At 36.3% G+C, this 27,455-nt stretch overlaps 1 protein-coding gene across 1 annotated transcript in view; it reads right to left on the bottom strand.

Annotated features, from left to right (window-relative positions):
- The window catches only part of LOC113491692 (cGMP-specific 3',5'-cyclic phosphodiesterase-like), a 97,061-nt gene that overhangs the window by 2,142 nt on the left and 67,464 nt on the right, over nt 1-27,455 (bottom strand). The window contains exons 3-18 of the mRNA XM_026868849.1: nt 19,185-19,298; nt 11,874-11,991; nt 10,116-10,242; nt 9,636-9,754; nt 7,735-8,000; nt 7,139-7,375; nt 6,760-6,951; nt 4,713-4,838; nt 4,274-4,391; nt 3,726-3,817; nt 2,720-3,043; nt 2,309-2,462; nt 1,959-2,118; nt 1,442-1,662; nt 911-1,091; nt 79-249 (exon numbers count right to left, since the gene is read on the bottom strand). Of these exons, the coding sequence (XP_026724650.1) occupies nt 96-249; nt 911-1,091; nt 1,442-1,662; nt 1,959-2,118; nt 2,309-2,462; nt 2,720-3,043; nt 3,726-3,817; nt 4,274-4,391; nt 4,713-4,838; nt 6,760-6,951; nt 7,139-7,375; nt 7,735-8,000; nt 9,636-9,754; nt 10,116-10,242; nt 11,874-11,991; nt 19,185-19,298 (2,703 nt within the window). The 3' untranslated portion in view covers nt 79-95. The remainder of the gene's footprint in view (nt 1-78; nt 250-910; nt 1,092-1,441; nt 1,663-1,958; nt 2,119-2,308; nt 2,463-2,719; nt 3,044-3,725; nt 3,818-4,273; nt 4,392-4,712; nt 4,839-6,759; nt 6,952-7,138; nt 7,376-7,734; nt 8,001-9,635; nt 9,755-10,115; nt 10,243-11,873; nt 11,992-19,184; nt 19,299-27,455) is intronic.

A 27,455-nucleotide genomic window follows, 5' to 3' on the forward strand; every position in this document is an offset into this window, starting at 1 on the left:
TTATAACCTTATTTTTAGATTTACCACCTGCCCGACATTAAGGAAGGCAAATAAATTGTCTTGTATTGATTTTCTCACCAGTTCAAGCTCAACCGTCACAACATGTGGCACAGGCGGCCCTTGTGTTTCGTCTTGGCGGGCTGCTCCTCAGCCACCACCGTTGTTTGGTGGTTGTCGCTCACCACCGTGCTCTTCTTCACCAGCGGCGGCCTCTCGCTTTCCCGCGAGCTTGCTGCCGCGTACATTGATCTGAAACATGCTTTCGTTGTACTTTGATTTCACAACTGTATCGTTCAATTTTGTGTTTCCTGTTTATCTGTTGGTACTCACTGGTTTTCTTCGGGTGCTTCTTTATCTTTATTTGTTTGCTGTATGTTTATTGTACAGAATATATAGTTATAGAATATTTATTGAAATTGTATTTTAAAGTTATTTATTTTTTCTCGTCTTAAATCAAAAGGGAACTGTGGCATAACATACCAGATTTTTTTTTTCAACTCATGACATATTATGAGTTGAAAAGAAAAATCTTCCAGACAACTAACGCCTCATTATTATTTACCCGATGACTTCTAATTAAACTAATTGTAAAATGTTGAGCTCGAAAAAAATGACACTTTTCTATGGGCTGTAAATATTCGAAACTGCCTGCTGAACTGTCGACCTAGACGTAATATTAGTATTATCACAGAGTTATAACATACACTGCTTTTGATGCAAATTGTTTATTCTCATAAAATAAATGCTAAGCGGGATAATCAAAAATTAAAGAAAAAAATTCTTTACTACACAAAAGAAGCTTTTTAAACTACAACAGCTTAATCAAAATCCAATTTTACTTATATCACGCCTAACTACAGAGTGAGCATTATAAAAAGGCGGTAATTCTAGAAACACAGTTAATATTTACCTAGTGAGCTTACTCCGGGCCGGTCGCGTTGTAAAGTTCGTGCTCTTGCCTCTTCGTAGAGAGTGGAAGGAAGTCTTCAGCGGCTTCACCAGCGCCATGCTGCTGCTGCTCTCGGGGATCGGCTTCGAGCAGTTCAGGGTCTGAACTGTCAGCTCCACGTCTTTTATTGGCTCATTTAATGCTGGAAAAGAAAAATGAAAGTGGTTTAATTTATAAGGACTAAACACAGCACGACATTACCAATTGCCCTCATTCGTTAGATGAAATAACAACACAATAACGAAATCCACAAAAATAAGAAATGGAGATAATAAATAAGAAATGTTTTCGTAAACCAAATGTTGGTGCTCATCACATAAACATATGTCCTGAGTGGGAATCAAAACCACGAGCTCCGATGTAATAGGCCAGTGAAATTAAACTTCTTCGACTGGAACATATTCAATTAGCATGTTCTCCCCTCTCCCCTTAGCTGTGCCCGATAGGGTCCATAATAACCTATGAACTTATTAAATAATAAAAAACACACACCAGTAAATTCCTCAATAGGTTTATCGATGGTATCATGATCGATCCACGTGAGTCCCATCTCCACCTTCTCGGCGAGGTCCTGCCAGCGCTGGCGGTTGTCCAGCGTGCCGGAGTAGAGCGGCAGGATCCAGGGGAACGTGTCCGACAGCACCTTGTACAGCGGGAGACAGATCATGTCGATGAAGCCCACTTGCATTTGAGGAAGCTCGTCTTTTTTCTCTCTGGAAATTGAAGATTGTTTTTAGTATAAGGATGGAGAAAAGTAGGAGTCGTAAGAATTTATATAAGGATCAGGTAAGGTATTAGAGAAATCTTTTTGCTATCTGTGAGGCATAAGAATTTATAGAGTAGCATTATTGCAATTGACGAACTAATAGAGGATGCTCGTTGATTGAATGAAAAGGACAGTGCCTACAATGCTCCAAAGCTAAAAAATATAGAGCTCTATTTAGGTGAAAAAACTACTCCTGGAAAAATATAAAATAGAAGATCCTATGAATATCAATGTTAATAGTACCTGTCCATCATAGCGATTGGTTGCTGGTTCAGCTGCAGTTTCTCCAGGTCTCCTTGGTCGAAGAACTCGTCGGCCACAAGTTTGGCCACTTTGTGCTGCACCTCCCATGGCTTGGCGATCGCTGACACGTCGCAAGCCGTCATCATCATGCCGCAAAGTACTGGAGTGAGTAAATATGAATACATTAAAATTCTTTTTTCGGTAAATATAAAAATAAGCATCCGGAAAATGAGCTAGCAGATAAACTCCACAATTTATGAAGAGAAAGAAAAAGGAAAATATCATCAAATTCATTTATCGAAAGAGGATTGATTACTAGATTATTAGAATCTAGGATCAGAATTTCTTACATTCTTTCTTCTCCTGACTCTGCCAGTCGAACTCTCCGTTTTCCACCAACTCATGGAACTTGGAGCGCTTCTTGAAGTACATCGCCAGGTCTGTCGATAGGATTGCAGTTTCGACTACCCTCATCACGTCTTTATAGTCGACTGGTGAAAGGGCCTGGAATTCCATTGAACATTGAATTATAATTTAAATTAAATTTCTTTTGTATCCATTCACAAGTGTTGAATAATTTCTATAGATATATCTTCTATTACTCTTTTGTTACAATTTTAGGGTAGATATCGAAAAGCGACGTTTATTTAAAAAAGATATAACGGTACATTTTAAAACATTTTTAACAAGCCATTCAAGAATGTTTAAGTACTGTTTAAGTATCGACTTGAGAAATCTATTTGACGTTTGAATTGTCTTACCTGGAAAATATTATTACTTTCACTATTCAGTATCATGACACACTGATCAAAGTGGTGGTGTTCCATCGTCGAGGTGGAGTACAGTATCGCCAGCGGGCTCTCAGTCTTCGTTTGGAAGGCGTTGTTTGTTCCCCTGTGGTCCAGGTCGTGGCAGAGGCAGGCCACCAGCAGACCCAGGATCTCCAGGTCCGACATGAACCTCTCCATCTTGCCAGTCTTCAGCATTGCGAACATTGTCTGTGCTACGTTTAGTGCGTGTCTCCAGTTGTGGTACTTTACTGGTCGGTAGTTTTTTTTGACGCTCAGTATCCAGCGACAAAGAACCTGAAAATCAAGATTCAAAATTATTATTAAATACGTAAAGTCATTGGTATGTTAAATAGCTAAAGTATTGTCATTAAAAGCTATAGTAAATATCACGTCTCCATGATAACCAAATCGTAAAGTTACGTTATAAACCTTTCAGAATGTAAGGCTTAAAATTTCATACATTTAATTATTTTCAAACGACCTACTGACAGCAATAAGGACCTTAATCATTATGTCATGAGGAGGTTTCAAAAACATTCAAATCACATTACTGGCCTGTTGGTCTAGTGGTTAGTGACCCTGACTGCTATACCGGAGGTCGTGGGTTCGATTCCCACCCAGGACAAATGTTTGTGTGATGAGCACGAACATTTGTTCTGTGTCTGGGTGTAATTTATCTATAATATATGTATGTATTTAGAAATATATAAGTATGTTTATCAGTTGTCTAGTACTCATAACACAAGCTCTGCTTAATTTGAGACTAGATGGCGTTGTGTGAATATTGTCCAACATTATATATTATATTATTACATTCACAAGACTCCCAGACTGTTCTGGGAACAAGCTATTGAAAATCACACAAAAGCTTCCTCGATGCGGGGATCGAACGCACAGCACATGGCTCAAAGCGGATTTGGCATTATACCACTCGGCTATCCATGCAGTCTTAAATCTAAAGAATTATTGTACTTACATCGTACGGTATGTGAAATTTCTCGACCAGGTTGCACTGCAAGAACATGCGTAGCGTGGCGCGACAAGTGTCCTCGTCTGACAGGTCGAAGTCTGAAACACATCGAAAAGGTATATTGGTACAAAATTTTGTTACAAACAGTGTAGCTAAAGCAGATGTAGTTGTTATACAAAAAATGTGTCATGGATTTATTTCGACCTCCTTTTTCGATTGAATGCATTCTATATCTTCTTTTTATTATCATAAAACACGAAAAAACACACACAACCAGAAGGTTAAATAAATGATCATGATACAAGCTGTTATCAGCGGCTTCGCCCGCAAACACAAATCGAAAATGATTCCACGTGAACATGAAATCGGGATAAAAACCTACTCGTATGTGTTGATCCAGTTTATAAACTATCTGTATACTAAATGACATCCATTCAGTGATTTTTTTTCGTGAAAGCGTAAACAACGTCCAACGTCACTAGGATTAAAAGGGATTTCTCAAACGACAAACGTCTATAAGAAGATTGATTTATAGTTCAAATTTCAATGCTCACCATGGAACTGAAAACTGTACAAGTTGTATATCTCCGCGGAAGGTATGTTGTCCTGGCACAGCCTGCTCGTGTCCTCCGTGGAAGCTGTTGCGTGGTACGACAGACATTCGAGCGCCACCTGTCGGTCACGAATAGAACTATGATCGAGTTTGTAGGTACGTGGTCACGGGTTCGAAGCCGTTCATAAATATTTCTAGTCATAGATCACTATCAAGGGGATGATAATAATTTAAAATCTACACCAATTATTGCCTTTATCTGAACCATTAAATAAATAACTTCATTGAAATTCAAGAGTGATCGTGTTACGTGTTTATTTTTTATGAGAGAAGTTAAAAATGAACGAAAACAGTCGCCATCCCTGTAGGTTAGTAAATCTAAGTTTAATACAAACACTTATTAGTACCGATCAGACAGTCTTAGAAAATAAATAGCATACCTTTTGTTTAGCCATGAGCTTGCAAGCATTCTCATACATTTGTGTGTTATGGATCCCCAACCCACAGAATATGGCGAACGCTTCAAATATTGAAATATCGCCATCCGTGAACTGGCATCCATTCTCCTGAAATGAAATTTTAAAATGTTATAGTGTATTAGAAAATCAGTACCTCAACAAGTAAACTATCATAATCATCAGCGAAAATATCTTAATTGCGATCTTAGCAGATTTTGCAAAATAAAGGGAAGATATATTTTTGCCCTCCAGTGGTGGCTAATTCAAAATATTATATTTATTTGGGTGGATTTTCCACAAACTGATTTTCTGAAACAGTATCTAACACAAGTTTATTCAATCACAGATTTTCACACATCCAGACACAGATTTTCATGCATCACAGATTTGAATGCCAAAAAAACCAAATGTGTTAAATTCGCGATGCCTAATGTTAAGAATCTTGGGCCAGATATTGTTATAAATAATGAAGTGCTAGAGACTGTAGAATCAACGGTTTTTCTCGGCATTACAGTTGATGCAAAATTGAAATGGACGGCGCATATTGCTTACCTGGCGAATAAACTCAGCTCTGCCGCTTATGCGGTTAGAAAAGTTAGGCAGATTACTGACGTGGACACAGCTCGTCTTGTTTATTTCAGCTACTTCCACAGCGTTATGTCCTATGGCATACTTCTGTGGGGTAAGGCGGCTGATATCGAAGCGATATTCGTCTTACAAAAGCGAGCTGTCAGATCCATTTACCAGCTAGGCTCTAGAGTTTCTCTTAGGGAGCGGTTTAAAGAGATAGGCATTTTAACGGTAGCATCCCAATTTATTTTAGATAATATACTATTGATACGAAAAAATCTTCACTTATACTCGAAAAACAGTGATATACATAGTATAAATACACGGAATAAACATAAGTTAATTGGTACATCGCACCGGTTACACAGGGTACACAACTCATTTGTGGGACTTAGTGTTCGCCTCTACAATAAACTACCTCTCACTTTATTGGAACTGCCTTTTAGCTCATTTAAAACAACCATTAAGGATAAACTATGCAAGAAGGCTTATTATACAATAAATGATTATTTAAATGATAAAAATAGTTGGTCGCCGTGATTTACACAGGACGGTTTAGTGTGGATTAATGTTTGACGTGTATGATTAGTATGTAATTTGATAGACATACTCTATGTGTGTAACATTGTGTTACCTATTTTGTTTTATTTTTAGTATAATTATACGCATACACGTATATATTATTTTTTTCAAATTTTGACATGTATAATTTTATTAATTATAAAATTCAATGATGTAGCAATTTATGCCACCTCCGTGTTCAGGGCTGTGCCAGGTAAATTAACGTTTGGGGTATTTCTTTCTTTGAGTTTTATTTTATTAGCCGGCAGCAGATACGTCATGCTCCCTTAGTCGTCACTGCCTGCGGTGGCGTCTTGGGTCGGGTCACCTCCTTCCCTCAAATATGGCGAGGGAGGTGATGGCTGACCCTTGCGTCATACTCGTGAACGGGTGCTGCTTGCGGTGACTGGTCGGTCTGCTGACCTTGGCCTTTGTACTTACAGTTAAATTTCGTATTGGATTAGATACGGCGAACTCTAATTTTTGTTTGTTTGGCATGGCACCTGCACACTTATTTTGTTATTGTTCTGTATAATAATAATAATAATTTTGTAATGGGAATGACAGCGTGCTGCTGGGGAGTTTGTTGCACCGTTTCTTCTCTCACAGCAAAAGCACTTAGGAAGCGGTGATGGGTGGGCGAAACTGGGTGCTGTCCAATGTAACTTGACCTTCAAAAAGTGCTACTTAGTAGCCTAATTTGAATAAATGAATTTTGATTTTGATTTTTTGATTTTATTTGCGTAGGTCCCTTATTAATTATAAGGATAAAAGACACACTGTTCACAAATCCAATACACCGTTCTTGTATAATCAAGAAACAAACATCTTTACCTGACTATCGACCTTCGACGTTATCAACATTAACATAGAGTTCAATCTCACATAAACTATTCACCTTATTAATAAGCTGCGCGACGCCTATGACGTCCTTGTTCGCGTTGACGATGGGCATGCACAGCATGGTCCTGACGTTGGCTGCATCGTCTGCCGCCAGGTCCGCCACGAACATACCGTTCTCTCGCCGCCAGTCTATCACGTCAGAGATGTTTAGAGCCTTGTTGGATTGGGCCACCTGGAGGTCAGAATGAAATGGTTAAAGAAGTGAAATGAAATAAATAAATAAATAAATGACATGAGAAGAGAATTATTTGCTGACGTCACTTAGTTTTCTTTATGTAACACCAGGTTAGTCATTGTTGCTACTAGAAATTAAATTATTTTCTGTTCTTCTTTTTTGCATGAAACAAAAGCGTATTAATTCGCTGATTTTAAAATGAGAATTCTCTAAATATGCAGTCTCCTTTCACTATAACAAAGAACCAAAGTAACCTCACCGCCAAGGCAATAGACGCGAGCGTAGACTTGTGGTCGTGTCGTGGTGTGAGCGTGGTCCGCGACTGGTGAGCTCCGAGCTCGAACAGGGTGTGGAAGCGCGTGGGCGCGGGCGGCGGCAGCGCCGGCATCGTGGACTTCTGGCCGCCGGGGCGCTGCACGATGCGCTCCAAGTGGCTCTGCAAGATTGGACATTATGATGTGTTCAGTCCTAAGATAGAATATTCACCATTGACGTACAGAAGATTGTTATTAGTTAAGTCACTTTTCCATAGATGAAATTATGCTTTAAGAGCCATTTCGTAGCATTTATATTTATTTCTAAGTGCCTTCTTTTTTGTCATTTTTGTGATACTCTACGACATAGTGTTCTTATTCTATATGTAGGAGAAATATATTTGCTACCTATTTGGTGTTTTGTTTCATCTATTATGGTCAGAACAGATTACGTTTTTTTTCTCTTCTTCTTAGTATATTGATTTCACCATCACTCAAGAATTTACCACAAACTATATCTAAGTGTAAAAACAGCACTAACCGATTCACAATGATCCGTATCCGATATAAAGACAGCACATCTTTCACACTTCAGGAGTTCCCTCGCCTCCGTCATGATCTTCGTGACTAAACATTCTAAATTGCTTTGCTCCTCGAATATACTCCTGGCTAGTGCTAAAAGGATCTGGTTCCTCTTGTACTCCAAGACCGACGACTCGAAGAGTTGGGCGTTTTGTATACCGATGCCACAGAAAGTTAGGTACCGTCGAAACACTTCCACATCTCGCGGAGAGAATTCTTTGGATCCTAGATAAAGAAGAAAACTATTAAAAAGACATAATTTAAATACTAATTGAAATTGCCATTTCGTTGGCAAGCGATGGTGAAATTAAATTAACGATTCGGTTTCATTCTGTTTCTAAAATCGGTGCAAATGCAAGTCTTGGATTTGCTCCAAAACTGATTCAATTTAGTTATCTTCATCCATTTGAATTTCTGGTCTAACCTCTCATCGTTAATTACGTAACTCTAAGCATTGGCTAACATGATGACAAACTTTGTTAGTTTAGTTCTATAATACACCAACCATGAGCCCAAACTTCCGACCAAGAAAAGCTCATAAAATGAATACCAAGAATTGCAAGAACAACTTCCTTTTTAAAAATAAAGTAGAAAACTCGGCTAAGTCGGTAGTATATCATAAATTTAGTTAGAACTCGTAACAAAGGCTTTCAAAGTTGCGAACGTCGAAAACTCAGCTCAAAGTTGACGAGTTGGAATCTCGACGAAATTCAATTATAATTAACTGATGGAATATAGATGAAATGTATTTAGGCAAGTTCCTTTCAGATATTTCATTTTGGGCCCAACACTTTGTTGATTAATAACACAAACGAATACCTAATTACTTGGGCTTTGAAACAAGGACGTATACTTTATCAATTAGTAAGTTGGAATTACGCCACGCTGTGGATTAATTTCATTTTGTAAATCGTAATTTTGTTGCTCATTAAAATGTAATAAACAGATACTCCGCTAATCCCTGAGAGCGTCATAGTCGGTAACAAGTCCGAACAGAACTTTAGTAAACGCTAGATATTTTATAAAGTTATATTAATGTACAATAAATTCTCTACTGTTATTGCTATTGTAGTTATTATCTCTGCTGTATTAAATATCTCTATATTTTAGATGAGAAATATTTCTTGGCTATAGTCCAGGGTATCTGGCAAGATAAATCTCCCGACGTGTGTATCGATAGCTTTACTTAATTCCATTTATTTTGATTTGACATCTTTGCTGTCCCCACTGAGACACAATTGTAAGATATTTAAAATGTTCATAGATATGTGTTTGGAACATGACTCACTAAGTTTTTTATATTTTTATAGCTTCATAATTTACTGTCAGACTTTTAAGATTTAACCAAAAGCTGAATTCCGGTGTTAGATCAAATTTCGTTCAAACGTTACTATTACATTCATTACGTGTTCCATTCTATTTTTTGATAGTAACTGTCGTGAGAATGATTCATTATTAAATGATGTAACGGTTTACTCACTCGTATTTATCGGGGTAGCCCGACTAGTTTCGGACCCAACCGGAGTCCTTAATCATGAGCAGACGCGGCGGGATCGCGAGTCGAACTAGTCGGGCTACCCCGATAAATACGCGTGAGTAAACTGTTACATCATTTAATAGTTTTCCATTCTCCCCATCTAGCACTACCTCTTTTAAAGGCAGTCAACAACGACTATCAAGGGTTCCATCATTCTTTTGCCAGGAGCTGCAATTTAACTATCATTGAATTACTGTTGATCAAAAGCAACCGTCCTGCCACAAAGAGCTGTTATAATGGCTATATTTAATATTAGGATTGCCATGAAATCTACCTACCAAGCATGTATGGTTTAAAGTTTAAAAATAGTTATTTGTTAATACCATCAGTCTTGTTAATTATCTGCGCCACTCCCACCACATCGCCTTCGTAGTTACAGATCGGCATGCACAAGATGAGCTCCGTCTTGTAGCCGGTGCGAGCGTCGATCTCACTGTTAAACCTGAAACATAACGTCCACAAATATATCTATAAAGTCTAAGTATTCATGAGAAGAAGTCAGGATGTTTATTGGAAAGAATGGAAGAAAAACCGTGTTGCACCGACACCTAATAAAACAGGACACGGGCATGAAGAAGAAGGAGTGTCGTGTGACTACAATTTTGAATCATAGTTACTTCTTGAACGAACGTAGAAGCACAAAAGGGGGTTAATGGCAATACAACATCTTGACTGTCATCGACTATTTTTTTTGTCGGTTTCGTTTTATGTTTTCATCTGAGATAAGTACATACTACTCTAAGTGGATGCCTAAATTTAATTGTACTCTTGATAAGTTATTAAGGTCTTTAAGTTTGACTCACCTAGGGTCAGCATAAGCGTTTTTAATATTAATGGGGTGCTTTGTCTGTGCTGCTAAACCTGCTACTCCAACACCGAAGGGGATTTTGATTTCTTGAGTTCGTGCCGTGCGTAGTGCGTCGTTTAATTCTGTAGAAAAAAGATTAAAACCAGTTTCAGTTGTGATGACGCGTTTTAAAATCTAGTTATTATCAGTAGCAACCTACAAATTCCAGGCTAAAACAATCAACAAAGCATTTCAACAGATTACAACATGGTATTTATAGTGGATACATCGGACCAATTAGAGTTGAGTATTATGTGGATGGAAATATTTCAGCACTGATGGATGATGTATAAATTACCACCTTATTACACTCCGTCGTGATGTCAATCATATGGTAATTGATCGTAACGTGGAAAATGTACCAAACAAGGAATATGTCAATAGTCAATTGATTATGTCAATAAATGAAATAGTTTGTAGAGGCGAAAATACAGCGTAGGTACTTTCAAAACTATAATAGACGGTGACTTAGGAAGGTAAACACTTTGAAATGACGGGAAAGTATCAGATCTAACAACGACTACAACTTCCAAAAGTTTGACAAATAACGCCGCAGTACAGACACAGCTAACAAAACGTTAGGTAGACTAACAGTGCCAGACAACTTTGTCGGCAAAACAAATGAGTGCAAAAACAAAAAGTAATAACATGCCAATAAGTAATAATTAAAAATTCATAACATAAACATAGAGGACGAAACGGCATAATAAATACAAATGAACAATGATCCAGCGATCGTTAATATTATGGTCCATTCAAATTTTTATAGCGTTTGGTAGGAGACACAATGCCACATCAAAATAACGTTAAAACAACCTCTATATGGTGACCACACAGGGCCTAATACTCCTAAAAAACCACAAGAACACAAACGTGGTCTTCATTTGTCAAAGACAGAGCATTAAAAACACGTTTAAACATTAAACAGATGGACAATTATGGAGTCCATTAATAAAAAGACAATAGAGAATAACTTTGAGAAGAATAATTTGTTTCAGATTAATTTTCTAGACCTTATAGATGGTCTTTGATCCTTACATAAACTGTGTTAATTTTCTCACTACGAAATCACCAATGTTGGTGCATTTATCATATTTTTTTTAGACCATTAGACTCACCTGAACAATCTGTTAAAAATGTATTGTCAGGAAATTCAATTTTATCGAGATAGTTTTTTCCATAATTATTTTATTAACAATTCATCCAGCCAGATGTGAAAACTACGGCCTACCCAAAAATAATGCAGCCATGTTCCACAGGATCGGTTTGACATAATCCCCACGAGGGGGCGTGACTCCACATAATTGCTTGCTTACAAAGGGGGCAATTATTGAGGGGGTGGCCTATTTACCCAGAACCACACAGTTTATTCAAATAGCCCATTTATGTCCAGTTTCAGGCGGCATTATTGATTCCTTTGTAATTCGAGGGTGAATTTAAAATGAATTGTAATTATTTGGAAGTTCAGAATTACCGTCGTGTTTGTGGACGGTAATGAGATTACCATGACGTGATTGTCATATTGTATAAAATTTGCCCGCGCTTTCATGAAAAAAATCAATATTCTGGGAAATGATAATATTAAAAATCAATGCCTATTGTAATTTCAGGTTTATATCATGGTAAGAAAATCAAGAGCTTTTTTCTACGATTTCTGAATAAAAGGGAGTTGAGGTAGTCCAAAAAATTCACAGTAATAAAAAACTTTACTTACCGGTATCCCTGGTAACATCAAAGAGTTTGGCCTGAAGATATCTGCTAGGGGGAGTTCCTTTTGCTAGGAACAAGCTGCCTCGGTCTGCTGACGTGAGAAGACAAACGTTTACGAGGATCTGGAGACAACAAAAAACAAGGTGAGGTTTAAATGGAAATAGCCTCTAACCTCAAACCAGCTGTGGGATGACAACCTGGTGTTGTGATAATTATTTTATGTGAATGAATTGGATCTTCAGAAGTGATAAAATGAGTAGTTTATTTAAATTCACTGTAATGTTTAAGTCATGATTTAGAATCGAAACTGGTTCCTTTAATTCGTGATCGTGAAGTTATCATCGCAGTCTTTGTTATGTCATGACGTGCAATTACATTTTTGATAGATGGATTGTTTCATAGGTGTGTCTTGAAGTACGGAATTAAAATTAATTAGATATATATTTTTACGGGACTGGTTATGCTGTTATTATCTAGGTACTACAACTTAACCTCTAAAAAATATTTCTCCTTACAGCAAGAGCTACTAGTTACGTAACCATCCTAATTTTCACATTAATTAATTCCCCACCCTTTGATGATCCAACCACAAGGCTTTAATTACTTAACAAAAATTTACTAAGGGATTATCGCTCAGTAAAAACGTTAGAACGCCCAAACCTACATCATTCAAACAGCCAGTCTAGCCAACAGAAGGGCCAGTATTTCATTCCGTTCAAGGGTACACATAATGCGGAATAAAAATAGCCTAGCATGAGTTATAGCGGGGAATTAAGGGGCATTTACGACCTGTAACTTTCCTTAATAACTCCATCTAGCGGCGGCGTGAGTAAATTAGATTGTATGTTATGTTGTTAATTAAATGAAGTTCGTTAGATGGCGCTGATAGTATGTAGCGGTTCTAACAAACTGAATTAATGGACGTTGATTGGTTTTACTGAAGCGGTAATTATTTGTTTGTGTTGACTATGTTTCATTATTTAATTCTGTGTTTTCGTACAATGCTTATGATGTTTGCAAAGAGAGTAAATAAGAGCGGAAATCCTTCCAAAATGTACATAATTAAAACTCTCCTGCTCTGGACTCCTAAAAAAAAAGTTCCTGCAAAGTATAATCCCTTGTTAAACAAAATATTAAGGACGGAGCATTTTTATTTCGTAAAGACCATCAAACGGAACGAGGATTACGTCGACGATGCGAACGTCTCAAATTGCTTGGAGGACTCTTCTTAGACAGTAGTTAGGACTTGTACAATTTAGGCTTTATTTCGCTTTCTTTGACGGAGGGCTGCAGATCTTTACTAAAATTTTATAAAGATCTTTACTTAAATTTCAAATGGTTTGCCGTAAAGTTGAGAAAGTAATTTACAGATTAATTTACCTAAGTATAGTACTGATGGTAGTATTTGTTCCGAATATTATTGAAAATTAGTTACTGGAGTAGAGACAAATTGAAAAAAGTAATCAATGACTGCTCGGATAGCCAACTAAGTGTGGTCACCACGATTAGTCCAATGGGCGCGACATGTTACGGGTTCGAACTCGATTCTTGTGCCACTCAATCAGATGTTGTGAAAACACCCAGCGACACCAGAATTAAATACAAAATGAACATAAATTAAATAATACTTTTGTTCTTCTGAGCACAGAATGAGTTCTGCATATTTGATGCAAAGACGTTTTCTTAAGGAAACAGAATTGAATTCTCAACCTGCATTATTTTCTTGACTAGGCCTGGCTTTAGGGCACTACCTCCTAAAGTGACAACTGCATGTGAAAACGGGACAGCAAACCATATTGTAAAAATATATCTTGCTTCCACAATAACGAGAGTCTTACTTTAAAACGTGGTGTTGGCCCACTGTAGTCTGTTGTGTACAGTATTGTAATGGCTCTCGTATACCATTAAAAGTTTTTTCATAAAAAGCTTTCTTGCAATATACATTCCGAATAATAAGACATCCAACATGGCTGCTTTGTTAACTTTTATGTTTCTTTATAATTTCTCTTTATGAAGAGACTTATTCATGTTTATTATTAAGAGAGATATACATTAAACTTTCGAATGTACGTACGTATATTTATAATGGTCATTGGTGAATCATAATTTCTATCTATTAACAATTAAAACGATTTCATATTATCCTACGCAATTTACATAAGTGCATAATTTATTCTGGTATCTTTACGATGACCTGCTGCGTTTGGGAAGACTCATTACATTGTGGGTCCAGGCTGTTATTTGTTTACACATCCTTGACAGTCGTTACGGTTGATCTGAAGCCAGAAAACAACAACTGACAACCAGTCTAACTAAAGGGTATCGTGTTGCCCAGTTAACTGAGTTGAGGAGGTCAGATAGGCAGTCGCTCCTTGTAAAACGCTGGTTGGACTGGAGCGGACCCTAACATTGGGAAAAGGCTAGGCTGATGGTATCCATACGGCGAACTGTTTGAAGAAGACTCTACATTCAGGAAATCTTTTAGAAAGGTACTCTCCATTCTGAAAAGAGACGATGCTACACGCTTTGTAGCGGCATCTCACTCCCACTTCCAACGTAACCCTGCTTTGAAAACTCATAGTAAGAGCGTTCAACCCTATTACAAGTCGTATTACCGTCGACGAAAAAATGTAATCGCCAATAAAACAGAATATAACCGCATAACGTTCATACAATATTGCCGTTTGACACCGAAGTAGGGAGGGGGGGGCGAGCCACCATGTGGGGGTAATATGTTATTATCGTAATATGGAAAAAGCGAGGTATATGTGAAGGTTTAGATCGGTTTTACGTTTGTTTATCAGGAGCTTCAGATCTCTTTTAAATAGAGGGTTATGTTTTTTTGGTAATTATATGTGATTTCGCAATGTCCATGGATAGCTATAGGGTGAGTTGATTAAACACGAAGTCGATATTTTTTAGAGTTTTAAGTATGCGTTAAACAAACGTATATGGTACAATCCTTAAATTCTTATTAAATGATCTGTGTTGGTATTCACAGTTATTTGTTCGCTGAATCTTTTTTTAATCTTTAAATCTCTTTTTATTAATGTATTGCAAATCTTTATGAGTGTTTACTAACCATACATGATTTAAAACTCTTCCTACCTCTATCACTGAATAGAGGAATGAGAGAGACAGTGAATAGATAGAATAAAACTGTGCACATATCACAATTTTATTCACATCCTATGTGAATCGTCGCAAGTGTCGCAAAAATCAAACAATTTATTTTGTAAGAAATAGATGACATACAAAAAGGACATGGAACAGACCACTGGATAACCGTTTTAGCTGAATCGACTTCCCCGGGGCACAATGTTATAACCGGGATGGAGCAATATCATTGGCTAAGTTCCTCCCAAAGGGATCCCAGTTTATACTTTATTTTGTCTTATGGACCGATAGCCGGTGGAATTGGAAGTTCTGTATATTTGGATGTCAGTAGCCTTTAAGCTGGTTTGGTAACTAGATCTTAAATTGGTAACTAGATATTTTAGACAAAGTTGACTCTACCGAAATTATTTGATTTCCATAAATTTAGGAGATTTCATTAATTATTATGCTGGTATAACGTTATTATTTAAATTTTCTATTTGGTAAGTATTACTATTCATATTTTTTTATTCAACCAATACCATTATTTCATCCTAGTAACAAGTACCTATTTAATAGAATTTCAATTATACCAATAGCACACGACTATTATTAAAAAAGTCTTCTAACTGTCGCTTTCAGCCATCTTCCAGAACAACCAATAGGTCAGCCGCCTCTGAATCTCCAGATACTAAAATAGGCTCTTCAACTTTAATAGAATCAATTAACAGTAAATGGCTTCCCTTTTGTTAAATGTAAATGCCTACGGGGTGAGGTCATTAAATATAATGCAAATTAGCCGTACTCATCTCCTAGGGAAAACAAACTCGTAAAGATAATAAGTTAATTTAAAACCACGTTGCTTCCTCCCATAAAGTAACAAAACGATGGACAGACAAGATGTTGTTTTTGTAATTTAAATTGCGTTTTTATAGCCAACAATAATGTTATAGCTTATTACTACACTAGCGTGCTGACGCGTTGTGGCTTGTTTGTTAATGTTTATTATGTAGTTGCGTGTCCATAGGAATTATTATTAATAATTAGTTAAGTAAGCTTTTAAGAGCCATGCCGGTCAATGTGTGCCTACAAAACCTTTTTTTTTTTTTATCCTGATATACATATTAAATTTTATTAAATTAAATGAAATTTATTGCCTCTTGTGGTATACGTAACATATGGAATAAACGACCTTCTAAAGCAGGAGTGCCGTCATAGAAGCGAGATGGCACACGAACTGCGTATACCGTTGTCTCGCTTCGTCAATAGTCCAGTTGAAGGTACTATGCGCTGGTCAATTTGTAAGTTTCCCAATTACAAAGGTTCCTAACAAACTTAAGCACTAACTAACAGTTACTTAGTTCTTAAGTTTAATACGTTTTATTAGGACAAAAGTTTTCTCTGTATTTTGGGCAAGTTTTCCAGTTTTCTGTTCAACCATTATTTGGAAGGCATTTTGTTAGGGGAGCCTATCCCGGTATTAAATATTAATGTAAGATGGGCAAAGTTTCTGTTTCTTACATTTTCTTGTTAATTTTGAAGTAGATTTCCTTTTCGGCCAGTTTTTAGGCAGGATTACATGTTTATCCATGGAAAAAAATCGGCTGTTTCTGTTATTATTAAGCATCTTCATGAATTATATATTGGACTTTTGAAAACAGACCAGGAACAAACAAAAGCGTAATAATTACTCCCTTATAGGGATGTAAAAAAATAATATTTGTATTATGTTTTTAGAATCTTATCAATGCAATGTAGGAACGAAAAATAATCGCTGACAAAAAAAAAACTTTTCCTTTTAATAACAACATTAGACGTAATTTCAAACCAGTTAGTACACATTATTACTCAACTAAATAGCACTTAACATAAGTTACGCAATAAAAAGCACAATTCCCCACAAACCAGCAACAGTAAACAATAAGTTAAACGACATACATATCGAATAAAAAACAACCGCCGCGCGCCGCTCGGAACCACTTGCACACAATTTGTAAAGCGGGTGGGTAGCGCTCGTAAACTAAAGTTTAAATTAACACCCGCTGGTGAGGCAACCCTGAACCCTTGGTATACTAGAGTTATATTCATAAAAGCTATTGTAACGTTTGTTTTCAAACGAATACGAGTCTAGGGTTGGCGCTCTCGTGGTGTATGTTAATGCGGTTCTTTTGTGAACAAATTAGGTACAAAATTAATTTTAATGGGTCAACATGAAAACCCTAAGTTTCGAATATAAACGCAGTTGGCAAGGCACTGCTAAAACTAATAGCAGATTGCCATAAGTGAAGAAAAAGGAAATGTGTAAATACACTTCATCATCATCAGCTCTTATTCGTAAACCACTGGACATAAGGCTTCCCAAATGCTTGCCGTTTTGTCTGAATTAGGTTAAAAACTGAGAACGATAAAATTATTTGTCAAAATGCAATTCCAATATCGATTTCAGGAGTTAGCTTGTCTACCATATAATTTCAAGAAAAGTTAATCGAGCACTTAAAAAAGGAAAACTCATACACAAAACCAAAAACGGAATTAAAATCCAACATTTTTTTCACCCTTTAGCATTATAAGATTACATTTCCCAAGCAGTGTTATACGGAACAAGTACTTCGATGTTATATGAAACCTCAAAGCGTGGGTTTTAAAGAAATTGAGTAAACAACTTCAGTACTAGAACTAGTGTGGGAAGTTCCAATTAGTAGTAATACAGATATTTAATACTTTGCTGGAATAATACTTGTAGGGTGAGAGATTGCTGGTATTTATTTGGAATGTTATTTATTTTACAACTAACAAAAAAGTGTAATTCTTATAATTCATTTTCAACTGATTCGTAATGTAATGTTTGTTTTATTGCCGAGATCACCCGACTAGATTCAAACGCAACCGAAGTCCAAAATCATGAGGTGAAACGACAGCGCAGTCGCAAGTCGAACTGTTACAAAACTGGTCGGGCGATAAATACGTGTAAGTAATCTGTTGTTAAAAAATCACAAAAAAGTAATGTTTTATATTAGATATGTATATTTATGGGATTTTATATTTTAAACTATTTCTAGTTAAATAAATTTGTAAAAAATCTTGCATCAGACATCTGTTTGACAGAAGGTTTCCGTAAAAAATACACTACGTTCTCAAAAATTACAAAACAACAAAACAAGCAAATAACAAACAACATTAAAAAAGTTAATAAGAAAGAAATATAAAAGGATTGTGCTTTGGTGCATGAAATAAGGGTCGTCGCTCTGCATAATGCTTTAGATCTCGACAATGCAGTGCTGGAGCGCGGCGCGCGGCGTACTCACGGAGTATCTTTGTAATCCAGGCGGAGAGGGCTTTTGATTTACAAAAGGTGGGTAAGACATGGATTTATACTTGTTTCACTGGAACTCAGATGGAAAATTGAAGATTTTCCATTACAGTTGCCGCCTGAAGATTATTATGAGTAATTTATTGTCTGGGACATGGTTTCTGGTGTAAGTATGAAGAACTGTGGTGTTAGTAAGTTAGCTGGTCGATTTAAATATAACTTTTATACTGAAAATATATTTTTTTACAGGTGGTCAAAATTATGGATTAGATAAACGCAAAACATTATTTTGATAAATTTCACATTAATTAAATGTTAGGTTCCGAAAATACAATGTGGACGGTTAACTCTGCTAGATTATGTTTTAACAAAATATTTGTAGTAACCCGAGCGAATCCAAACACGAATGGAAACCAAATAAAATCCAATCACCATGAATTATAAAGTTTGACATTCATCTAAAACGGTTGTCCTTTGTTTTAAAAACAAAAGCACAACATTTTCTTTACGTTATAAGACCAAAACGTATTTGCGTCATACTCTATAATCGTCGCAATCGCGTTATTAATAAAGTAATGTTTAATAACTTGTTATGCAGATCAGTTTGGTAAGACTTGGAGGTGAGAATTTAAGCATCATCAATGATGGCTAAGGAATTGTAAACGCCGAAATTATTAACTTCATAATGAAAGTTTGAACTTCAGCAAATAGCCGCCTGCATCAGCTCACTCTGCGTTAAAATTGACTTTAGCAACAAATTCTCGCGTCTTTCAAACATTGATATATTTTTAAAAGCCCAAGAAGAAGACTAACTGTTTAAATGGTCACCTAAAATCGATTTAAAATGTCCTGGTTGAAGATGTATAGATAAGGTTGTTATTGCGAAAATGTGTATTTGTCGTATGTTACCTTATGACACAGCACGTCTATATCCAGTTCATTGGCGACGTCTTTGATGAGGTCCATGAACAGGTCCGCTTCATCTAGCTGCTTCTGTGCTGACCCACTTGGAGATCTGGACCTCTGGAACAATAGGATGTCACTATTAATTATTGGGGATATTATTGCCTACTAATAATCACATAATAAAACATTAATACACATAAAAGTATGTGCGTGTGTATGTTTGTAACTTCTCCACGCATAAACGGCTGAACCGATTTCGATAAATTTTAGGACAACAGTGAGTGCTTTACAAAAATGTAAAATGATTATTCCTGCAGGCATTTTTAGGCAGAATGTTTGAAAAATATAGAATAGAGGGAAAACAAGTTACATCACATTAGAATATGAAAAATGACGTGACGTTGCCTTGTCTGGCAGACTTTGAGAAATTTGAGTGATTTGTCAACGTTAGTTTTTTGGAAAAAATGTCTTTAAAATAAAATTGATATTGAAAAGTAGTAAAAAAATCAATCATAAACGGTATAAGCCCAATTTTTTATCTAGCCTAGGGAGTTAACTGTATCCCACTGATGGGCAAAACTCCCAACCACTAAACACAATAAATATTTAGTAAATTTACAAATTGATAACTTAAATTAATATAATAATTGTCAGCTAAACATCACAGCGATGTATTCCAAAACATCTTGATTTCCAAGAAAATTGCGTTAAAACTTTCTAAAAAGATATTTAACATCAAAACTTTAGTGAAAAATATTTGTAAACGAAACTTGCGAAAGCTTCAGACGAGCGGTAAACAGAATTGAAACTCAGTTATTTACAGAACTAATTAGAAAACCCATTTTAAATCTACAACAATACAAACAAACAAACTTCAGACTGAAATAAAAAAGTTTACTACAAACAAAGATGCTTATTATGAGCTGTTGAAGTAAGACTAGTTATTGTTAAAGCGAGAAGGCACGATACACGGAGTAGCTGCGTCTCATTTCCACAACGGCTTTAGACAAATGTACCTCCTCTACTTGCAATTCTTGCCCCTGCCATAAGTACTAGTGTTGCCTTTTTTTAATAATTTAGTATTCATGTTTCCATACTGAAAGGGAGAAATAATTAACATTTACTAAGAAATCGCCGTCTATCTGTATAACCGTGAGGGTCAGACAATTGTTTTTTTTTTACAAATCTAGGTTACGCAATGATTGGTATGGCCATGAATTTGATGGGTGCCCAATTGAAAGGCCCAAAAAATGCAATTAACAATTTCTTTTTGCATTTTTTGTACAAAACCGTAAGTGTAGCAAATCTGACTCGCGCTTGACCGCTCTTCACCGTGTGCCTCTGTTTTGAATACCTTGCGTAAAAGGTTTTTCTTTCAATTCGACGCGTCCATTGTAAATGTGGTCGCTTTGACCCTTGAAGCGTTTTCAGTGTTGAATAATGTTTACCAAACGTTCATTTGTAAATCGCCATGTTGAATTTAGAAGAGTTGAATTATAGAAAACTGTTTTATTTTTCTATTTGAAAGTGTGGTGTAATAATTTTTGTAATTGAATAGGAAAGTATATAGAGAGACATACTAATAATTTTGAAAGATTAAAGTGGAAAGGATGTGAAAAAATATTTCGATTTCAGGCCATGTATTGAGGAAGGCTATATTTAGAAATTACCATTACGCTATGAGCAAAATTGTAATGAAATATGATACTATAACGAGAGGAAGAGGCGTACACTAGCTAGTTTATTAAACTGCATTCAAATATTCCATCCCAAAAACACACGTAAATCCTACATGAAAAAGAGCAGCTATATGGATCTTTAAAAGCAGCTATTCAAAAACGGACATCGTTAAATTTTACTGAAAGCCCCTTTAATATGAAACTAAAACCCACCCCTTTTAACTTCGTCAAGGGGTTTAAAACATCCATTAGTGATGAAACTGTGTACTACAAGAGGGGTTAACCACCACTAACTAAAAATACTTTTTATTTGACGTGCCCCCGTGGAAGCGAGATGCAAGCCCTACACCGTGTACTGAGCTATCTTACTTAAACTAAAAGATTTGAAGAAGCCATCGCCTAATAGTTGCCGACAGCTTCCAGTCGACGTGTGAAGTACCACCTCGTACTATGACCATATCCACAGCGCAAAATGTGGCCTTCCTCAAAAAGCACGTCGATTTCCTTAACAACACTGAAATTAACTATAAAACAACTACATAGGCGGTATTATTGGTAACCTATCTGCTACATATATTATTATATATGCCATCTATTTTCAATAAATGGCAAAATTATGCTCGCAAAAGCCGGACGGTGGAAAAATAGATCCTCTCTTAAAAAAACGGCTCCGTAACGAATTTAATCCTTGTGTCGCAGAGGGTTGAGGGAGAGTGTGTTTTACAAACACCCAGACTCAGGACAAACATTTGCGGATCACACAAATGTTTAAAATGGCTACAGACGACGCGCACATTGGGTTTGGCGTGGTGACCTCAACCACTCGGCTATCCGCGCATTTGCTTTGACTATACCTATCTGATATTTTTGCTTCGCCTTTTTAACCAGAACTCTTTACTCGGAGTGATTTCTATACGCTTAGTCCTGAGCATTTCTGTTTGAATACGGTTCACCAGCTCATCTGCGTTTGACCTACTTGAATTGTATATTGGGTTTTGCTTTGAGTTTTTGCGAGACGTTTTTCCGTCGATCGATATCTACCGTCCCTATTTACTTTAAAATAGCAATAAACTATTGACTATAGCTAAATGAGAGGCCAATTGCCATGCTCGAAAAAAGTTAAAAAGAAAACCTAAGTAATCAGACTTTCACAAGAGTCTATTACTTAGAAATGCCTAGAAAACATTTATAAGTACAAATTCTAGCAACATCTTGTGTCTAATAGTTATGTGAATGATATAAGCCAATGTGTCTGCTTCTCCGGGAAATGCTGTTGCAGTTTAAGAGGGCTGTTCCCTACATACGGCACTTCAGCATACAATTTATGATCAGGCGAAAAGGAAATTTAGAAAATACAATCTCATATTGTTTGCTAAATAAAAAGGAATAACATAAATGTTCTATGGGTAGAGCTGAATTTAAGCTCTATTTGAACGAATTAATGCAAGTTTAAGGTTTCTGGTAACTTTTCTCCAAGCGATTATAACCTTACCTGATCATATAAACCTAAGCTTATGCAGTTATTGAGATACATACTGTAAGCAATCGCATTTGAGGAAAAAATCATAGGTAGCCGAATAATCTTATGTATGAAAGGCTCTAGTTGAACCGTTTATACTTTCTACGAGTGTGAGAGAGAGAGCAAAGGAGTAAAATTTTTAATGCTGTAGGTCTTTTTCTAGATGAGGATACAGTTATATTAGCCTAATTTGAATATTATATATGTAAATGAAAATACCAGTAGCGGCGTACGGCCTAAATGAGATGGCTGCATGAAGCAGATTCACGGTTGCACACACTAAAACTTGGCACGCAAAAGTGACCGACCGTACAGGATGCAAGCCTTTAAGAAAATGTTTGGCCAGCAGTGGGAAAACCAGCAACAATAAATATTAGAATTATACTTATGCTAAGAAGAATAAAAGGTTTCGTTTATTTTCTACTCGATTCAAACATTGCCATTTGCTCCAGTTCCTCTGCAACTCCTAACACTAAGCTTCGAAATAATAAGTTATCATTTTAAATTCTGTGGAGCAGTAGTGGCAGTGCGCCAACCCACGACGTTTGCTTCAGCGAGCAGCTCTCGCCTTCAGATATTAATTTACTTCAGCCTGATATATACGCAAAGGAAAATCCGACGAGAATTTTGTACCAGTATCGTGGGGTAACGAAATACTGATTTTTCTATAAAATTTGGTATTGGTGTTTATGGTGGTCAACTCTCGACGCTGAAGTGCAAATACACTAACGAAAAACAAATCGCTTGGGTGACAAATGAATGAACCCACAAGTTTATTTGTCAGGAAGTTGTTTGCATAAATGATTCTATTCTATTTATTTAAAATCTAAGTTCGAACTGCCTACCCATCGTTGTTCTTAGCCTAGTGGCGGACAGGCAGACGGACGGACACACGGATTGACGAGCACACATAGTTATAGGGTTTCGTTTTTACGGTAAGAATGCTAAATAGGAAGGTTCGGAAAATAGAGAAACCGCTTTAGTGACGCAATTTTCGAGAGGTACCTATCCAGAAATGGACCGCTGTAGACTTATTGTGATTCGTAAAAATATCCTACAATTCTGATAGAAAATTAAGATCTACATTTAAAAACTAAGACTAGTTGTTGCATGCATAGATTAAAAATAACATCATATAAAATATTTCTTCATTTTATTCAGTCTGTTGAGCCCTATACTTTGCTATTTATAATTCCATTAGAAATAAACATATTATGAATAGGATAAAATATAAAAGGCCGAGAATGTTTTTCTTTGTTCGTTCGTCCATCAAAGTAAAGGCTTAACAAAAATACGAAATCTGAATACAAAGGAGAACAACTACTCTAAAAATATCAATATTATATCAGTCGAATATAAACACAGAGGATCACTTACACTAAAAGGTTTCAGTTGATTATTTTCTTTCAGATTAAAAAATACACGATTGAACCAAACATGATGAGCAAACGAAATTCAACATTATAGGTACAAACAACAAAACAGCTTTTCGAATACGATGTCTATTTATAAAATGTGAATTGAAAGCTTAAATAAAAAAATATTTCTTTTAGCATAAAGTTTTCTAAGGACCCTCGTTGGGCGCCATTAGCGAAGTTGATAATATCCAGGAAATCCCCCGTGAGGTGTAAAGTCCCTCATTAAGGGCTCCAAACTCTGTGTCTTATTACAAAGTTACAATTTACGGGTTTAAAGTTTCAGACACTTCAAATTTCGTTAAGTTTGCTTCGTGTTTAATAGCTCGCGGAAAGAGGGTAGTATGAATCATTTATCATTGTAACCCAGTTCACATGGATCTGGGTTGTAATAACATTTTAAGTGGTGACGTGAATTGGGTGACTTCGAATTGAGTAAACAACTATGTATTATGGCAAAATTGTACATTTTGTTAAACTGGTTGTTGTTTACAATTTAATTAATAACAATTATGTTGAAGATACCACTGTACAGCGAGAGACACAATTTTGGGAGATCAACAAAAAAAAATGTTCACTGAAGACGATGCATATGACAAAACTATTAAAAACTATTTCTACTGACTTCAATAAAGTATTTAGTAACAGGTTTTTATTGATATCTTTTGCGGAAAATCCACTTAAACAATAAGAGTGTCTGTGTGTATCGTGAAGAATCTACTTCGAGGTATAGGCAGGAGAAAAATCATTCGAAATTCAGCAACAGACAAATAAGAGTAATTGTTGACCGCTCTACAAAATAACCTGTCTATTTATCTATTTGCACAATATAGCCACACGCGTGTCATCTCATTTATGTATGTAAATTAATTCAGCAGCGATCAATAAAACCGGGCGTGTTTGCCACTTTGCAATCACCAAGCCAATTAACCAATTTAGATGTCGGAGTGTGCAATCTGCTCGGGAAAGTACTGGCGAAATTGTGTTAGCTGCAGTTTGTTGCTGATAAACATTCAATTATGGTAGGAAGTAGGGGCAGGTGAGTGGGTATGTAGGTGTTATTGGCAATGGGCGGAACTGGAATGCAGACCCTCAGAAACCAAGAGGAAAAGGTGTTAGTTCTTTGCTCATGTCAGAAACTAGAAATGAAATGAATTGTTCCTGCTTTAGGGTTTTGCACAAAGTTAATATAACCTTTACATCCAGAATCTTGTCCTCAAGTTGAGGTTTCTTATGTTTTGCAATACAAGCTTGTGAATTTTTTTTTTACTGCCAAGAGTAGATATTCGCCAGAAATCTAGTCACCTCGTTATGGTTATTCATTCAAACAAACCGTGCCCTACTTTGGCAGAACAAGCCGCAGAACGTTTTGACAAACATGAAATACGAGAGTAAAACATTTCAGAATGTCAAAAACTCTTTCACAAAATTCAACGCTGAACTTCCTAAAACGAGAATTGTATGGAACATCTAGTTTGGACGTGGACGGCCTTAATTGCATAAAAGGCAGTTGAGGTGAGGCAGCTGTGAAGGCAGCTTGTTGAGAGCTAGGGCGCATTTACCAGAACAGAATCGGTTTGTTCGCACTAATTAATCTTGCTCGGAGTTTAGGGTTCTTATTAGTAGCTCTACAAAAACTAGTGGGAGAGTTTGGTTGCTTGGAAAACTAATCGACAAATATATCTACTTCTGTTCTGCTATTTCTCTGTTGATCGGTTTCAAAACGCACTCAATCAGTTTTGCACGTTCAATTACAAAATGACACGTATATAGAGCACATGGACTGCTATTTGAACATATAAAAACGTTGAACTACATTCCGTGTATTCACTGAAATTTCGTATGCTTTGTATAAACATATCAAACGAAGAAATGATAACAAAACACTTAGAACCAGACAACGTAGTAAGCACGCCCTCTTTAGCATATATAGTGCGAAATATTCATATTGCGACACGACTGACATCCAAATTAGTCGAAAACCAGATTGAATTACATTTTTGCCGAGAAATTTGGGATAATACGTGACCGGGATAGCAGAGCAGGGATAGTAATCAGGTTTGCAGATTCCGAATATTAGAGATTTTTTTCGGAGGCCATATTAGATGGGATGACGATCTGAGAATGCGGGGAGGTGCGGAGCGGCGACACGGGACATGGGATATTGCTCGAATAACTTGTAGATTTATGTGGGTTTCGAAATGGTTCTGCTACTAGGATTCCGTAAGTGAAGGGTAAAACATGATCTCTCATTACCTATGCTCTGCCTGTACGTGTATTTCTGCCAGTCTGCCCGTACGTCATCAGGCTAATAAGACAGTTGAAATACAGGTGATGTGTTTCTATTGCCGCTAAAACTGCTATAAAAAAAAAAACCAGAGCAGTGGTTGGTTTGGCTTGTAATGTGGCTCTACAATCATCACGAATTACATTTCTTTTTTTTTACAGGAACCTAAGTTTAATTTGGAAAGGTCTAAAAGTTGATTCCCATGAGAATAAGTATGCCTCTGCTCATGATTCAGATTATTAACATAAAGAGATCATAACATAATTTCCAATGACACGACAACGAATACAAACGTAAAGAAGCTTGAGAAAGCTAAAAACTGAACTATCTTTCAAAACGTTCACGTAAAGTGTAAAATAGCAACAGTTGATTCAGCACATTTTGAATTTGGAGACCAAAAAGGAAACACATTGCTAGTCATTCTGCCAATATCGGTATTATTTGTACTTCGGTTGGCATACTAGCTGTCTTGAGACACGTCGGCGTACTTTCCGCTACTATTTTAGAATATTACAAAAGCTAGAACGGTTTGGCTTGCTTTCAAAAAACAAGTATGTTTCTGGATAGACTAATGCTATCGCATAACCATTAATATTAGCATGCGAGGACTGTGATTATAATCGTCATAGTTAAGTCCAGTGAAAGAAGTCCAGATTTTTTTCACTGACTTCATTCGGATCTGTGGATGAACCAAAAATCGAAAATGACTTATACAAAATTCAATTGTAGCCAATAACATCAAAGCTCATAAATGGAAGAAAAAAGAGTCGTGCCGTTCTATACATCGAAAAGTATTTTGGTCCGGAAGCCACAAGAAACTCTTTGAAAGCAGTCAAATTATAACAACAAAAGTGAACAATGGGGAGAAATACAGTTTCAAATATTATTCAAAGGAAACCAATTTGAATTATATTCTTAAATGCTAAAGTCTGTGTTGGAAAAATACTGAAGAATAACATAAAAACTTCCACAAACACTTTTTGGATCGTTATTCTAAGCCGGGGTAAGAGTTCAGTATTATCACACAAAGGCAGAAGTTATTTAATACTAGCTGTTGCCCGCGACTTCGTCTGCGTGATTTTCAAGATGTGAAAAACTATGAAGTTTAATAATAACGATCATCGCAAAAATGTAATGCAATATTGAAAATGAAACCCTTTTTTTTACATTTTAGGCTTGCTTTTTTTTCTAAATTATAATGAATCTTGAGCGGCCTAAAGACTATCAAATGTTTGAATCAAACACATTTCATCGTTTACGATACTATCCTGGTGTCAAATATTTCACAGCTGTTTTAATGACTTTTTCTTATTTAATGCCAAAAAGTGGGGCTTATAACTTTGAAATATCTGCCTTTTTTTTTTGTTTAGGCGG

The sequence above is a fragment of the Trichoplusia ni genome, chromosome 1 (assembly GCF_003590095.1).
Source record: "Trichoplusia ni isolate ovarian cell line Hi5 chromosome 1, tn1, whole genome shotgun sequence".
Taxonomy (NCBI): Eukaryota; Metazoa; Arthropoda; class Insecta; order Lepidoptera; family Noctuidae; genus Trichoplusia; species Trichoplusia ni.